Here is an 18,374-nt window from a genome sequence, read left to right on the forward strand (position 1 = left end):
TTAGAAACAAGCCCATAAAACTGCAACCCGCAACTACCAATATTTACAAGCAACTTTACAGAAAAACAAGCCCAAAGTCGCTTATAATAAGCGGACCTGGCAACATAGGTAGTTGGGTGGATGGATGCTGAGGGTGCGGGCGGGGCCGTTGGCTTTCTGCTGTGTCCTGTCAAGTGCATTTGTGGCTTTGCTCCATGACGGAGAAGGAGCAAGCGGAGCACCCCAATTCTAGTTGTTTTGATTATCTATTCGGCGATATATGATATTTTATTTCATAGGCATCATGGATTTATTATCTGACTACGCTTAACGTCAAAACCTTTTGGAACACTTTAATGTAGCAGTGAGTGCGGACATTTTGTTGCTCACATTATTAGGATTCTGGGGCCCTGCTCCAAGACCAAGACCAGGGAAGAGAAATCATATTGTTTTCATTTGGATCTGCGGTGGCACATTGAAGCATAGGCTTAAGAGATTAACCAGCATCAGTCACCATGGCGTGGCCCTGTATCACCAGGGCGTGCTGCATGGCCCGCTTCTGGAACCAGCTGGACAAGGCTGACATTGCGGTGCCTTTGGTGTTCACCAAGTACACGGATGTCTCTGAGATGCAGCACATCCAGCTGCAGCCTCCGCCCAGCCATCACCAGAAGCATCCGCATGCACAGGGGACCCGCGTCGCCATAGAAACGCAGCCTCACGGCTCCGCTCCCCCCCGGAGGAGCGTCTCTGAGGACCGCGTGTGCAGCTCTGTGATGCGCCAGGACTATAAGCACTGGAAAGTGCAAAGAGAACCCAGCTGCAAGCCCAAGAACGAATACCACAACCCCGAAACCCCCTTCGACACCGAGACACAGTACCAGAAGGACTTCAAGCCGTGGCCCATCCAGAAGAGGGACCATCCCTGGATCCCCAAACCTCCCTCTGCTCCTGCTGGCATCTCCTCCGCCGCCGCTGGAGGCGAGGAGCGCGTTCCAGACTGCAGCAGGGCCACGAAACACTCCAAACACATGGTGATGCACCACGCCGAGGTGGACAGCGGTGTGGAGAAAAGCACGATAGCTGACCAGGTGCAGGAGAAAGACATTCTTCAGCAGGGTGAGAAAAAGAAGAAGAAAGTTGTCCTTCAGAAGGAAGGCGATGGGGTGACAGAAGGTAAAGGGAGGGCAGCGGTGGATGCAATGAACAGACAGATCAAACAAGAGGTCACTGCTGGAAGCTCTTACAGGTGAGGTTACAGCTGGTGTTGTTTATATGCCAGTGGTTCTCAAACATTTTCATTTCAAGGGCCCCCAGATTGATATAGAGACTATTTGGCCACGTCTTGGACCCTCTCTGAAAATATTTTGTACCAGGGACCCACATAAGAGAAGATTTGTGTTGTTAAAAACTTTCAAACTTATTCCAAATGTTTGAAAATGTTTCAATATTTGTCTGTTTTGAAAATAGCCGATCTACAAGCTCAGTCAGAACAACACGTTGTGAGCTTATTTTCAAATAGCGCAAGTATACAATTCAAGTGGTTAAACTGTTCCGAATTTTGCGGGGGACCCCCTGGAACCCCCCCCCCCCCCAAGGACCGCTGGGGGTCCCCAGACCCCACTTTGAGAACAGCTGTTCTATGCTGCTGTAAAACTCGAGTGTTCATTTAACACGAGTAACACTGTTACAAATTATTTGGTTTCATTTGTACACTGAGTTAAATGAACACTGAGAGGATTTTAATGTGTAGGCTTAATTTCTGCTATGGAATACAGCCTGCACAGTGCACACTAACTTAATTTGAAAACTATAGGGTCATGTGGTGAGTTGTAGCCTACCATGTACAGACAGTATGATAATGACTGAGATGGCTTTCAATATATGTCTTGCTGTACAAAGGTTGTAAGAGTATAAAACCTGTGTGAAAACGTTATGAAGGAATCACTTCCCTTTCTCAATGAATTTGTTTAAAATGGAAGGGCCGACGTGGAATTGCTGCCAAATACTATTTTGGTCCCATAGGACTGTCAGATTATGTCGTGTCATCGAGTGACGATGGAGGTGGGCAATCTGTCATTCTGTCACAGTCCTTTGCTAAAAATGCACAATAACACATGCTCATGTCATCTCTTGTCAATGTGCATTATTGACATTAGGTTACTTTATCTGTGGAGTAAAATAGGACTGTGGTTATCTTAGTGTAGGCTAAATTTAGATTGTGTTTCATCGATCCAGGAGACATCCTTGGAAATAGAGCCAAACTTGGAGTTAATTTGCCCATTTGTAACTCTGAGAGTGTACAAATGTAACCAAATGGACCTGTAATATTTGCATACTCTCAGAGTTAATTAACAACGGAGATTTTGTGATAAACTGCTGAGTAATGCACTGATTAGGAATGTTCTTCAAACATACTATAAGCATTACAATTTATTAGAATGTGATCGACGTTAATCACTTTAATGCCAAATGTGAAAATGTTTTAGAAAATGTTGGGAAAAACATAATTGAATTAATAGGGCGTTAAAAGTGGTTAAAGGACAGTGCATCAATGGAAAATACTTGGATAAGTGTGTTTTCACTGACAGCAGGTGTTCCGTGGCTCGTGAGAAACCAGCAAGCCAGTCTAACAGCTGTTGGGTGCTGTGCAGCAGAGTAACTGCTGCAAAGGGCACAGCTTGATGTGGCATGAAATAGCTGCACAGTGACGAGGCCATGCAGTCCCACTCTCTGTCAGAGACTTAAAGCAGGTCAACTGTGGGTTAACATTGCTAAGAGTACCCTTATGTGCACAGTCACACATGTACAGATTGTAAACGCACGCACACACGCACACACGCACACACACTCTCTCTCTCTCTCTCTCTCTCACACACACACGCACGCACACACGCACGCACACACACACACGCGCACACACACACACACACACACACACACACACACACACACACACACACACACACACACACACACACACACACACACACACACACACACACACACACACACACACACACACACAAAACGCCACGCACACATTGACTTGCACAGAGCTTTTTGCAAATACATGAGCATTAAATTAGTCTTGCTGTTTTGAGAATTTCCTATATTGACAGACAATCTTGCATCCGCATAACTGAAAAATGAACAATGGAAATCATAACAACCCCCTCCTCATGGTTAATATTTAGAGCTGGATAGGTTCTACAGCTGAAGACATCTCTTTTGTATGGTGAAAGCCTTAATGTTCTCTACTGTTGTGATGGTTTGCATTAGCTAAGTTATTTACAGCTGACTCATTGTGCCTCGGCTCCATTTTCTGACAAGGGAGGGCCATTGTTTAAAAGCCTTTATTTATCGAGGGAAGATTTGCTGGTCACGAATACAGTACTCTTTTTGAGCAATGCCTAGCCCAGCTTCACGCTGTACATATTCACACCTGGGAGCTGACCAGAACAGCCTGTCTTTCTCTGCTGGCCACTGAGCTGCTCCCGGAGCACTTGGACAGTCTGGGGTGTTCAGTGCCATCATGGGCACTTCCTTTGCTACACCATGATTTTGACAGTAGGCAAAGGATATGAACCAGCAACCGGCTGGATGCTGTCCATAGCGCTATATGATATCTGGAGAGGGCACAGAAAATCCCTGCCCACTCATTTCAGTTAAAGTTGCTCACAGCGCATACTCCCCGGAAGTATCTCTGTTTGAGGCATTTTGAGGCCATATGCAAACTAGGGGTTTTAGGCCATAGAGCATGTGCATTGTCCTTTACGCATCTTACGCAATAGACCGCCGAAGTCTGACGTCATTTACACATCCTTTGTTTGTCTACCTGGTTTGCAGTTTTCCACCCCGTTCTGAATCCCATAGACGTATTGAATATCGCGTCAAATAAGAACTGTGTTCCAAAAATAAACACATGACCCCGGCGGGTTGACTCTTATGGATATGAAGCATCAACTGACGGTGAGAAAACGCTAATGTTACTTCCGCCGAATTAGTTACATTTTCGCCAGAAACAGACTGTATCAAATATAAGTGACTGACTATCATAAACGATACAGAACCTCCTCCCTGACAATAAAGCCGACACGCGGTGTTTATTTTTGGACCACAATTCTTATATGAGACGATTCTAAGATGACCCAATGTTATTCTCCATAGAGAAATTACTTCCGCAAACCTGGGGATGAACGAGTGACGTCAGGACTTCTGTGCTCTATACTTGTACATATTGTAATGGCAAGCTTGCCGTACCAGAGTTGGCCACTTGTCAACCTTTGCCTCAACCAGCCCTCTCAGTCCTTGGGGGCTTGATGCAGGCCCACTTCTATAACCTTCAGTCCACCACTAGCCTGTTTTTGCAATGTCATTAAATGTTAAAATTGTTTTAATAAGCAAGTGAAATTCAATGTAGAAGTGCATTTGCACTATGCAATCAAAGCCACTGAAAAGGAGAATGAGAGTGCAGCTTCAGTGCACGGCTGACAGGAAAGCTGGCAGTCATTCAGTTCAGGAAGCAGGAAGTGGAACAGCATGAATGTTTAATATTAAATTGTGTCAGTATCAGGCATCAGCGTTGGTTATTGCAGCGGTCCTGTCTGGCCCATTCTGTGTATTTGGTCCCCTCTCACGTATTGAAAGATGAGCATACATTCATGCAGCATCTACAAGGGGCTCACTCTGTCAACCCACTGAAGATATTGGTTCCTCTTTACAGAACTTGCCATGAGTGGTGTGATATGCAGTATGAGCAGCAGTACTGGGGCGGCAGTGGCTCAGGGGTAGAGTGGCCAGTAGAGTGGCCAGTAGAGTGGCCGGATGGCCAGCGTTAGTGTCGAAGTGTCCTTGAGCAAGACGCTGAACTCGAATTGCTCCCAATGAGCAGGTTGGTGCCTTGCATGGTTTCCTCCGACATCGGTGTATGAATGTGTGTGTGAATGGGTGAATGTAATGCATAATCTATGTAAAGAGCTTTAGATAAAAGCGCTATATAAATGCACCATTTACCGTTCATTGGCCAGAATACTGTAAAGGCTCAAAAGAATGCTTGTAGAGAGCTTGCAATACCTAAAGAAAGAACCATTCCTTCAGAGGCTCTTGAGGACAACATACAGAGGAAGTAAAGAATAGCGTATGTATGGTTAATCTGCCAAGTCAAACATGGATTCTGCATCTCCTCATAGATTAAGCTTTATTTTAGTACCGGTATAAAATTTTCAAGTTTATTTGTCACTTATGTTGGTGTGACATGCTCCTCCTAACATGCTCCTCCTAATGTGTGTGTGTGTGTGTGTGTGTGTGTGTGTGTGTGTGTGTGTGTGTGTGTGCGCGTGCGTGCGTGCGTGCGTGCGTGCGTGCGTGCGTGCGTGCGTGCGTGCGTGCGTGCGTGCGTGCGTGCGTGCGTGCGTGCGTGCGTGCGTGCGTGCGTGCGTGCGTGCGTGCGTGCGTGCGTGCGTGCGTGAGTGTGTGTGTGGGGGGGGGGGGGTGTGGGGGTGTGGGGGTGTGGGGGTGTGTGGGTGTGGGTGTGTGTGTGTGGGTGGGTAGGTAGGTAGGTAGGTAGGTAGGTAGGTAGGTAGGTAGGTAGGTAGATAGATAGATACATAGACAGAGTGAAGGAACATTCTAAATACCCTTATACAGTAGGTGTGCAAAAAAAACATTGATATGAATTATTTAATTGAAATTGAAATTGCATCTTCCTTGGGTTACTGAGTATAACGATATGTTGCAGCCAGAGGATACAGAAAAGAGTAAGACAATATACAGAATATAAATATTAGCAGTCTGTTGTCGCCAAGACATTAAGCCATGTTATAATCCTCACATCGAGGCTCATACTTGGCTTGTTTCATCAATGCAGAGCTCTGCCAACTAACATTCTTATATAATACATTATTATTCTGATTTGATCACATCTGATTACAGCTGATGCTCAAGTAAAATGGTTTCAGTTGCAGTTCTTGAATTATCTAAAAGACTTACGAAAACAAATGTATGTTAGATCGGTACAACAACCTAGTCGGATCCTTTTTTTCCTTTAGGTTAGGAATATGTTTAGGGTTAAGCATAGTTTTACTGAGGTTAAGTTTAGGAATAAGGTTAAGTTGAGGCATAGTTTTACTGAGGTTAAGTTTAGGAATACCTGGTGGCGACCGCTTTGACCGGGTCCGACTAGGTTAAATGCCAGTTGCTTTTTTTTGGCCACTTTACTGACTACTATGTTACAGCCTTTATCATTAAGTGTAGCTAGCCACTAGGGCTGGGGGAGAAGGCTATCAGATATCGTTGCTGTCGGGCATAAACCTTGTATCTCCATATTTCAACTTTTTATGTTTTTTGTAAATTAATTCACTACGTCACGTCATCATACTACAGTGTCACAAAATAGCTGATCTACAAGCTCACAACGCGTCACATTGCGTCGTGTTGTGAGCTTGTAGACTGTAGAACTGCTATTTTTGCTATTTAGGGAAAAATACAATTTAAGTGAAAGTAGTAACGTCTGTCTTATGATTGGATGGATCCATTCGAACAGGTTAATTTTCCATTTCCGGAAAAGTAACAGTTTTGGACATACAAGGTTTCCACCGACAGCAATGATATACTAGACTAGATGATGCTGGTTGATCCCAGAGGAAGGAGCGAGTATTGACCAGAAGCCGACACTACAACCGCTGACACTCTAAAGAAGCTCTGTCAGGAAATGAAAGCACCAAGCATAAGCAGATTGATTCCCTTCTATGTGAGTACAATGACAGAAGACTCCCTCCATATCTTTGGCCAGTGAGGGTATAGTGTAGCATTAATATTGATTTTGAATGCTAGGTAGCTGGAACATATTGTTTCCCCATGTGAAATCCTCCAATCCCGACTGCAGGGATTTGTTTGAATGTAATCTGCTATTATTATCGTGATATTATGATGTGTCATGACATTGGTGTTCATATTATGTTGAGAAGCTCAGATAGATATTTATAACATGGGTATTCACCGAGCTTTTTTTACAGTCTTGAGGTATGTTGGATGAAGGTGAGCTTACTGTACAGTAGGCCTGACAGACAATCCAACTGCATACTATTTGAGGTTTTACAGTAAAGTGAGTCTTTACCTGTTTTCTGTGTGGATCATGTGCTGATGGTTCAAGTATAATTATAGATTTGATTTGTTCACTGAGCTCAAATTGCTTTCAGCAGCCTGCCAACAACTTACAGATTGGGATCGTAAATGTTTCACGATTGGGTTTATCGCTATTGACTGGTTTGAAGTGGCCACGGTAACTTCTTATTATTGATTGCAATTTACTGTTGCTTTATGTTTTCTGTTCAGAGTAGACGTTTGTTTTTCATGTCCTTGTATCATATCCCATGGTAAGTAAAGAGGGCTTGAGCAGAATGTGCCTCATTGGCGGAAGGTGACATGCAGTATAGCTCAGCAGTATCGTGCCCTGGAATGGTTCCAGCCATGTCAGTGCCAGTGTATGGTGGTCACAATGGTGCTGCCTTTTCCCCCTGTGGACCAGCATGGTCAGCCTTCCAAAGCAGCTATAGTCACACACACAGAAGCACCAAGCAGTGACTGTACTGTATAGCTGCGATTCGTATAATAGTATAATAACCTACTGTACTGAAGGTTTACGCAAGATATTCAAGAGAAGTTGTGAATGAAGTTCAATAGAATAACAAGACTCCTGCTCATTGGTTAATTTAATGTTTTGTGTTTCTTTAGATAGAATAATTCATTATTATTATTACTGCTTAAATTCACATTTCCATTCTCTCTTTATTATTAAAGTGTCACAGCAGGGATGTTGAGAAGCCTAGATTCCTCAAAGATGCTGGTGAGCATCTTAAATGCTATTTGAACCTGTGATACAAATGTTAATGGTGAAATGTCACCAATAATAGAACTATTACAGTACTTTTTTTCCCAAGCCGGTTTCCATGTTGCAAAGCAACATCCTTGTGTGCAATGGTGTTGCATGTATTGTAGGCTAGTAGTACCTAGCACACTCTGACCTCAGAGACACTGGCTGTATTGTTACAGTCATGAGTCCATGACCAGCAGCCATGTTACAGTACAGACCTGTGGCATGTGACATTGTTCACTCTTCACCCTTCACCCCTTCTCCACTCTCTCTTTCTCTCTCTCTCTCTCTCTCTCTCTCTCTCTCTCTCTCTCTCTCTCTCTCTCTCTCTCTCTCTCTCTCTCTCTCTCTCTCTCTCACACACACACACACACACACACACACACACACACACACACACACACACACACACACACACACACACACACACACACACACACACACACACACACACACACACACACACACACACACACACACACACACACACACACACACACACACACACACACACACACAGCAGTGTCATATAATGAGCACTTTATGCCCTTGGACTTGGACATTGTTGTGTAACCTGTCTTTTGCATTGTGGCTTCTTGCCACAGTTCAGCATAAACCACTTGGAACCCTAGCATTCTGGGCATGTCACAATAGGGTAAGATTCTGTGAAAACAGCAGATTGGCTTGTAGACTAGCTATTTTTGGTGAAGAGATTTGGTGTAGAGGGGCAAAAAAAAGGGGGCCAAGTATAGACCCCTGGGGGACACCAACACTGGTCAACAAAGTATCCTGGGTTTAAGTAGTTAAACGGCTTCTACTTTCTTACGTAACAGTTCTCTGTGTGATATCCACCTCTTTTCTGCACCGCTGGAGGGGTCCCTCTATTCAGCATGCAGGCGGCATGTTCTTCCACCACACATTACTTCATGATTCATTTGCTTTTGAGATTTATGAGGATGGCATTTTAATTGCCAGTGGTGTGTTTTAAATGACAATGTTAGTGCACACTGTCAATTAGGGAGAGTTAATTTAGCATTGCATTTTATAGGTTAATTGAAAATATGTAAAACATTTGAGTTATTTTAAATGTCAGCTCTCTTTGCTGATAAGTAATTTTTTTATACTGTTATAAATATTAACAGAAATTAAACATATGCAGGATGTTCTGAAAGTGTCCCCATTCTATTATCATCTGTGATACAGGTGATTTTACACTGCCACCTTAATAACTATAATAATGACACTATAGTAGTTTTTGCTTAGAAAAACAACAACAATCCACATACTTAATTACTTAATTACTGAGAACACATTATGCTCATTTTGACATCCCCGTGCTATCCCATGACAACCAACCACAATAGTCTGTGTCTTTGAGGTCAGAAACCAGCCCTCCCACTGTGACGCAGTCAAACAGACAACTATAGCCACAGTCTCATTTAAACCCCAGTCATGCCTCGAGCAGCTCGCTGTGTACTTCATGTAATGAGCCAACAAAAACAAAGCACACACCTCCTGCTACTGTACAAATGGGGCCAGGTCAGACAGCAGGCAGTTACTTTTTTCACCCAAGCTATGCTGCAGCAGCTGACTTCAGGTTTTCCAAATCTATTGATTTAGTCATTTCATACAATGTGGGTTGACTAATTGTTCTAACGATGATCTAGTACTGCAGCCTTGCAGCCAGTCTTCCTCTTGTATGAACTCTGTTACCTAATATAACGTTTCCCTGCTAAATGAGGAGGTTTTCAATGGGCCGGGGCTACAGTACAGGAAGTTGAGTGTCAGTGAGAACAGTGAGAAGTGCTTTGTGGAGGTTGGAGAGTTTGTCTGTGTGTTTGGTGCTCTGTTATGATCATAAGGGAAATTGGATAGGTAGAGTTTGTCCTTGTCCGAGGACTTCCCGAGCCCATGGACACATTAGATTGCTTGTCTATGCATGATTTAATGAGCATTAGATGGATAGAAGGCAAGCTATAAAAATACAGAATCTACTGAGCATTATTTTTCATTCATAAACACTATAGTATATTATTATTATTGTATTTAATTGGTTTTTGAATAAATAATCAGTTCTTATGAAATGCAGAGGAAATTCACAGAAAAAAAGGTGAAGACCTGGACGTAAAATATGAGGGATACAGAGATAACACTGAATATGTCAGTGTTCCATACGTTGTTCTATAGGTAATACGCAACTGGAGTTACACTGGTGCTGCAGTAGTCAATGAAATGTTAACATGTGAATGTGTTTGGTGGCTACTGCAGGACAAGCTCCCCTGAGTCAGAGCCATAATGCTGACCTTCTTCAGAACTGCTGTGTGAGGACTATATTAACACACAAGACTAGCTCTATTGCACACTGTGCTTTACTCTATAGTACTGCACCAGTCACATACTATAGGCTAGTTCTGCAGAAAGGGATTGTCCAGAATGACTTGTTTGATGTTAGCACAGTTCTGTCCCCTCTAAACTGTATCACACATAGCAGTCCTGGGTAATCATGATGACTGTTCGTCCCAGCACATTGTTGGTCATTGCCACACGGCGGCATTACATGGAAGGTTTTCTCGATTGTAAATCACTTCTTTCTTTGCAGGACCGAATTCAAGGCTTATAGGGATGTGAAGCCCGCGAAAATGATTCGGGCCAAGTCCCAGTACCTCCCGCCCAATTACAAGACCAACCTGGAGACCAGCTACAGCGCCACCTACAAGGGAGAGCAAGGCCAGCACTTGCCCGCTGACAACAAGGCTCAGGAGAGAAGAAGGATACGTAGTCTGTACAGTGAACCTTACATAGACCCCAGCAAGCAGGTGAGATAAAGTAGTTATATTCATGTACACGTCACACATTTCAGTGGAGTTTTTAAGTTTATTCTCTCCCCCCCATGTACCTAAATAAATGATCAAATCTCTGTGATATTCACTGATCCTTCTGGAAGCCATTACACAGCTAACTTGCTAATGGCCATTAACTAAATTAAGACACTAAATGTCGCTTCTCCAGTGACACAAAACAGTTGACCCTTACAGGTTCATTCTTACACTTAAATAACACTCAGTATTATGGGGGAATCTCACTCCCGCTATCCAACGTTCTTAGGTTGACAGGTATAGTGCCCCCCGTTCTAAACCCAAAAGGGCGGGCACTGCAACGGCGGGCCAGGGCAAGCCAGTGAAGAAGGCCAAAGACAAGCAGAGCGTGACGCTGAAGGGTGCCAAGAAGAAGACCACTGAGATCCAGTCCGAGACCCTGCCGGCGGAGGGGGACAAGGAGAAAAGTAAAGAGATGAACAACAAACTGGCTGAGGCAAAAGAGTAAAAATCATTTAGCACTACTTTTTTCCCTTCTTCTTCATTTGGGCAAAAAAAAACATGTGGAGGCTGCGAAAATGAATTAAGGGTTCTCGTCTTTGCTGTCTCTCCTTTCTCTCTCCCTCACTTTCATTCACTGTCTTCTTTTGTCTTCTCACTGTCCTTGCTCACTCTCTCTGTATTCTCTGTCCTAAGCCTGATTTATGCTTTATCACATGATGGTGTTAAACTAGCCAGGCTTGAAATGTATTTTTCGCAGGCAACACCATCATGTGACGAAGTTTAAATTATGCTTCATCATTTCTCTGCCCCCGTATATCTTGGATAGGTTTGTGTAATATTAACAGAACATTTCCAAGGCTTACACATGACACGTCTTTGCACCTCCTGCCTCACACTACGCTAAGAGAGCTATAGTGACGAGTGGGTGTGAGCATCCACTTCCTATGCTATTCGATGCCGCCCGCCAACCCCCACTCGCCTCTGTGTCTCCATCTCCAGGTTGCCATGGCTACCAGCTGCCTTGGTAGCCAATGGATGGCTCTTGTTGCATGGGCACACTGACAAGCAATTCTGTATGGTTTGGCTTTGTTCATCTGAACAGATTGCTTTGTATTTGAGTTTATCAGGGATTTTCAACAAAAGAGAGGGATGGAATCACAAATTGGCTCCCAGAATTGATGATTTCTGTGAAAATTAATTCTGCTAAATTAATAGCAATGATACTCATCTTGGTCATTCTGAAAATCTTTGATAAATGTGCAGCTTGGTTTATCATGACTGTATGGATCCATGGCTTGGTTTGTGCCTGCTCTGTTTCTGTTGGCATTGTTCTCTTCATGGTGCATAAAGTTCACAAAACGTCTGATGTCTGTTGGATAATATTGCATATTATAAAACAATTATGTTGTTAAAAGCCATTTTGAAAGCCAGTGTCTCATTTTGTTAACATATGTTGCTCCTTCAATCACACACGCTGATTTTGAATTGACTATGAAGAACATATCCTCCCATTCAATATGTCCTCCCATTTACGCATATGAAACACATTCACAGAGTTCCCCTTTAGGTCATTTAACACTATACTCTACCATCTAGATCACTCTCATCTGATTATGTATTACTACACCAGTCATTTGCAAAGCAGATGAGTACTCCTCCTAGTCCTCATGCAGTAGTAATAACATTTAACATTTGAATGAATGCATATCCCAAAGCCAGGGAGAAGGACTGGGAAATGGAGCTCTGTTTTACTCTATGACCAGCCTTAACTACATTAACCCTGGTGTTCCTATTGTGGACATGTCATTATAGGCAAAACATTTCAATAGAGTTCTAAAAGATGAAAAAGAAAGAATAAATAGCGAATATAGTGAAAATAGTACATCACAGCGTGAGCTTGTAGATCCACTATTTTCGCTTGTCTTATAACAAATTATCTAGGGCGTAAGTGGTTAATGGCCATGACCTTCCGGAGATTGATTCCTCTGTAATGCTACACAGCTACAACAAAATGAGTACACGCACCCACGCGTCCTTGTGGCTCTTTGTCATACACGCCGCCATGGCTGACAGGAACCAATGAGATTACACCCGTCTGACTGTAGCAGACAGTTTGACTTTCTGCTACTAAAATGACCACAACTCTAAAAAGGGTCTTCACAGGCTGTACCACACAGATTGATCATGTTATTCCCAATATACCATGTACAATTCACTAGCATTTATTTGATTTCTTCGTCAGTATTTAATTTGATTTCATTTTGTCAATAAGGAGTGAACTGTATGCTAAAGCCTTTGTCGTCCTAATGTATCCCAATGATAACATACTGTACTGATGTGATGGTAAGTCTGAATGCCTCTCTCTTGGTAGTCACTCTGCATCCATCTTGGTTTCTGACTGCATGTTGTTCTAATTGTCTTACATTGGCCAAAAGTCCATGTCACTCCCCTGGATCAGGTGTGTATGAAGTGCGTCCCATTATATTATTAGGTTCAGCTTACATGTACGATGTTGATCATGTTGAGGTTGTTTTTTTTTCAATCTGTGGCAATTTGAAGGTGATGTGTATGAAAGGTACAGTATGCCAAAGTATACCAAATCAAGCTGCACAACCTTGATCTTTTGGGTATGTTTGTAAACTGCAGTTCCCTTCAGTGGATTACTTGGAAGAAAGGGATAAATATTATGTTTTATAAACTTACTGTATATCTGTCCATGTCCAAATTAATGACGGTAAACCTCTTTGTATATAAACAATAGCATATAACTATATATTTCCAGCAGGGGATCTATATTGGCTATAGTAAGTTCTAGAGACTAATTCTAGACTGTTCACATGACCCAAGTCATATGGCTGCATTCTGTAAGTCTTTACTGTAGTGGAACACCTGGCTTTTCCAAGACATTTGTGTTGGCTTAGGGCTACAATAGAATATAGCATTGTACAGGGTCCATCTTTTCATGAGTCACCGACCACTGTCCTCCACAACCCAGCCACTCTGCTCACTGTTCCCATCTGTTCTACTGGTCAGCATTATTCCCTCCATTGGAGTGGAAGACGGTTGTCTCTGTTTTCTGTGGTGTTTGAAGTCAGTCTCAGCAGCCATCACCTCCGTCATGCTGTATCATGTCCACACAGAGCACGTGTCCAATGCAAAAGAGGGGTCCACTCATTAACATTTTGCAGCCTTTGTTTTTGGGGGCGCTTTGTCATGTTAGCTCAACGAAGGGGATTAGGGGAGACAGTTCTTCGCACACAACCTGGTGCTATCTTTGTGAGTATTAGGTAAACGAGGATAGAAAGTATGCTAAAGAAGGTTATGTCTTGGGCAAAAAATATTTTACTGTGACGTGCTTGTGTTTCTATCTGCTTGCTGATATTTAATGAAATACCACAAATAAATGAAAAAAAGCAGAAAAGCAGTGTCTTCTTGGTTCTTTGTGTTGAGAAGTACAGAGCGGGGTGAAAGCTTAGTGGTTGCAGATATGTTAGGATATCCTCCCAGTCTTTGTCTTTGTGAGACAGATGATATTCAATAATAATAAATCCACATGGAAGAGAACTTTGCTATTATCATTTCTTTCTATGCTTATCAAATGTTATGCCATGTTCTGGCATGAGATTAGACATCCTTTTGAGGGCTTGCATATTGCTGTCACATGAGAAAGAATATATTATCTTTGCATCCCGTCTAATATATTCAGAGAACTCAAACAAACTGTCTAGCAATATGCATGTCAAAGGATGACTAGAAACTTGTTCCAGAATAAGATGTCATGTGCTTTTTCAGCCACAAAAACTACACAAATTATATACCTTGTGCTCCTTTGTATATATGAGAATCACAAGTATGTGACATTAGAATATATTTTTCCAAAAATGTAAATGCATTTTATCATACTGTTGCATCTTTAACCTGGTTAGCTTCTTTGAGGATGTCAGATTTGGATTATGCTGTCCCACTTTCTAGTGCGCTAACAAGTGACATTCTGATTCATTTGAAGGGTTGCGCTAAAACAGTACCACTACGTACAACTCTGCCAGCCAATCCGAGATATTGGCTGGGTGCAGACTCTAAAGCAACACCTGTGGGGCTGTACTCTACCCAATCCCAGGTAATTAAAACAAACAAAAGAAAAACAGACCAAAAGCCACAGATGCCACTCATATTACCATTCATACATAATCATGTTGTTCTGATTCATTTATTTTTTGTAGTAATGTACCACAGCCTTGTTTTGATGGCGAACCTCCACATTCTCAGGTTTATTCCTCAGGTTCCTCTGTATTTCTCTTCCATATGGACTCTAGAGTAGGGGAGTGATTGCCGATGTCTGAATGCTTGCTGTCACGTCCTACATGTAAGGTTCCTTAAGGTCTCTCTCTTAAGGAGGCCGTGGTATAGTGTGTTAATCTCATCACTTGGCCATCCTTGAACCTCAGGGAGTTGCTGACACCCCCGTTGTTATTGATGAAAAGAAATGGGTCATGGCTAAACTAACTTGCATGGCTGCATAAACGTGACTGTTGAATTATTCACCCAGATGACTAAAGGCCATCCGTCTGTATTTGCAGAGCAAGCAGAATACACCTACCATGCATTCACTGTACATTATTTGATATTCTGCTGTCAATGGATGATATATATAGCTGAAATATAGCTGTTATATATGTATAATATATAATTGTCACTTTTGTTTCTCATTCTAGAGTTGCCTGTAGTTTTGGGGGGGCATTCTAGGGTTGTTTTGTTTGGGACCTGCAATCTGAGTGTCTTCCATAGCTTGGCTAGACAGATATGTTTAGCATATCTGTTAAGTGATGTTATGGATATGAACTGTAACAGGGGTGAGTATAAATGGGATGTGGGAGGTGGTTTAGCCTTGGAAAGACAGTTCAGAGGAAATTGCATGTGGATGGGATTCTGATTTATTTTTTACACCAAGTTGTCAAGGTAAACCGGTTTGATGGAGGGATAATTTATACTAGAATGTAATCTAGATCCCCATGTCACAGTGTCTCTTCATGTGTATCTTTCTCATGGAACACCCTGAGACTCTCATTGTGCCATTAGTGTGGTTAGCTGTTAGTGTGCTGTATAGTACCTATGTCATCTGATTGTATTTACTGTAAACGAATACCCCAGAAGACAGATAGTAGCGGCAGCAAGCAAGTGCAGCAAGTTGCAACTTATATTGATCTGAACACAAGGCTGCCATCCAAACAAACAGGCCAAGACCTTCACTGATATTAAAATGATTTCAGCAATTGTCATGGTGGTCTTTGTAAATACCAGAACATTGTTCTGTTTTGCAAATAATACAGGGCATGATTTATTATTCAACTGATCCCATCTACAGAGGTTGTTTTGCTTTAAAGTACGCTTCATAACAGGAACAATTGAACATTTTCAGTTTTACCTCATTCTGAGTTATCCACCCCCCACCCCACCCCCACAGCAGTAATATGATGTCTTCCACTAATATGAGTGGTCACAGGGTGCTCAGCTCAACGCCAGTCCAGTAACTTGTGTTTTTTTCAGTGAGAGAAACGCTTCATCCTATGTCTCTTTCTGTCTTCTCCTTCTTCTTCTTCTTCTTCTTCTGGTATCTTAACCTGTGTGCTGCCTCCTAGAGATGCTAAAGACGAGGACCCATTCGGACCCAGTCATCATCATTCCCCTGGTGGTGCTGCTGGAGGAGAACCAGAAGCAGAAACAAGGAAAAGCACTGGAGTCGTTCGTTTTGCCCTAGACGTAAAGCAGACGGACTGAAAGCTGCCGACAAGGAGGCACTTACACGACACACAGGGACTGCTCTGTACTGTACATATCTAGAATTTGCAACAAAGTTGTATTAGAAAAAGAGAGGAATCCCCAGCCTCCGCCCATACTGTACCGTAGTAGGACACACGCGTGTCTGAATCCGCTTCTGATGGAGGCATTATGGCAAAGGTGCTTTATGTTAACCTCTGGTTACATGCTCTTCTTTTAAAATATGTTCTATTGATGATGATGTTAGAACTAATATAACACACCATAAAGTGCTTCCTGTACATTGATCAACTATAATGTAAATAAATAAGGGTAAGTCACAATGCCAAACTGTATTGTAATTTGTTGCTGTTGTTGAATGGACATGCATTTTCCAGGTTCTCCTTATAATATTCCCATCATGTTCCACAGAAGAAGCATCAGATAGTTCTAGTATTATGCTATTCCCTTGAAAGGGGGCTATTTTCCAGGATGGCTAACAACCCTCAGAAGCCATGAAACAAATCACACACGTGTTGTTCTGGTTTATGATGCTTGGTATCCAGCTAATAGGTTTATGTGGGAGGGAAGGAGGGGATCACCTAATCAGCCACTCCCTTTCAGAGAGAAATGGGGTGTGTCGTGCTGAATAGATAGTGTATCAACTACATAATTGCAACGTCCCCCCAGTTTGATTCATGGCAGGAGACCTGTGACGTATGTCCATCCCCCTTGCTGCGCTTAATAATTCACCTATAATTAAAAAACAAAATTAGCCCAAGGAACAATTTACTCACAAAGCAAAGCAAACAGCTGGTGACATTCAGGTTCATATAAAATAATAATGATAATTAAAATAAATCAGCAAATGCCAACAAATGATTCAAAGGACCAATTCTGAGTAGGAAGCAGTACAACAGGTATTTAATTAACTAGATAACAACGCAAGCGTCCATGTGTGATGAATAACAAATGGGAAATCATGAACGTAAAAATAACTCATGTAGCCAGTGAATACATGTACTTTAAAATGGTGAGGACCATTATAATTTTGGGGTAATTATGTTATAAAAGCACTTGAACACTTGGCTACTCTACAGTGAAAGGAGATGAATAATTGAGGCCAGTCTGAAACCAGTAAGTACACATACAGTACCTTAAGGTGTGATGGATGAGTCCCCCTGACCTAGAGAAATGGATGTGAGTGGGGGTTGTTGTGACAGAAGGATCAAATTACATTGGATGTGGTTCATCTGCACTGCCTTTCTGGACTCATTGAAGGTGGGGGGGGGGGGGGGGGTATTACTATTCCACTTCACTCTAATCCCTGTGGTTTTGTTTGGGAATCACTTCCTTGACATCCATCTCTGTATGTATATGTGGAGGTTCTTAAGAGAGGTGAAGTGCAACTGGCTTTGCCCCTCCCTCGATGCATTATAGATAAGCAATCGCCTGCCCCCAAACAAGAGAAGCTTGGCTAACCCTGTTTTTAAATCCTACACAGAGGTGTATCAATGCAATCAAAAGCAGATTTAGTGCTTTTTAGTAGATCTCATGACATGGCTAAGCTGAAAGGATGATTTGAGGTGTTTTTACTTTTAACTTCCTGGTCAGAGATCACCGTTGCGTTGCACTTTACTGCGGCCTGCCATTTCTCTCTCCTCCATCCCTTCAGCAAATAGAGGCTGTGCAAGGCCGTTCCTATAGAAACGGAGGAGACTGAATGGTTAACTTAGGGGTGGAGCTACTGCTGTAGCTTGTCCAGATGGTAACACCCCCACCACCAACCACCACAGCAGGTCTCCAGAGACCACCTTTATCAGAGGTTATCCTCCTCATCGTGTTTATCATATGGTCCCCATCCAGGCTTGTCAGAGCTGTGTTACAAAGGTCTTAACCTAGCATCATATTTTATTCGTGACTTTGTGCTCACCAACAGGGCTTATAGA

At 42.6% G+C, this 18,374-nt stretch overlaps 1 protein-coding gene across 1 annotated transcript; it reads left to right on the plus strand.

Annotated features, from left to right (window-relative positions):
• Positions 1-494: 494 nt before the first annotated feature.
• On the plus strand, positions 495-16,446 carry map6a (microtubule-associated protein 6a; the record flags this gene model as incomplete). Its single annotated transcript, XM_080435981.1, has 5 exons — positions 495-1,228; positions 10,452-10,668; positions 10,958-11,172; positions 14,678-14,788; positions 16,308-16,446. 5 exons carry the CDS (start codon positions 495-497, stop codon positions 16,444-16,446), a joined length of 1,416 nt encoding a protein of 471 aa, XP_080292107.1.
• Positions 16,447-18,374: the final 1,928 nt, after the last annotated feature.

The sequence above is a fragment of the Gymnoscopelus braueri genome, assembly GCF_963280865.1.
Source record: "Gymnoscopelus braueri genome assembly, chromosome: 8".
NCBI classification, from domain to species: domain Eukaryota; kingdom Metazoa; phylum Chordata; class Actinopteri; order Myctophiformes; family Myctophidae; genus Gymnoscopelus; species Gymnoscopelus braueri.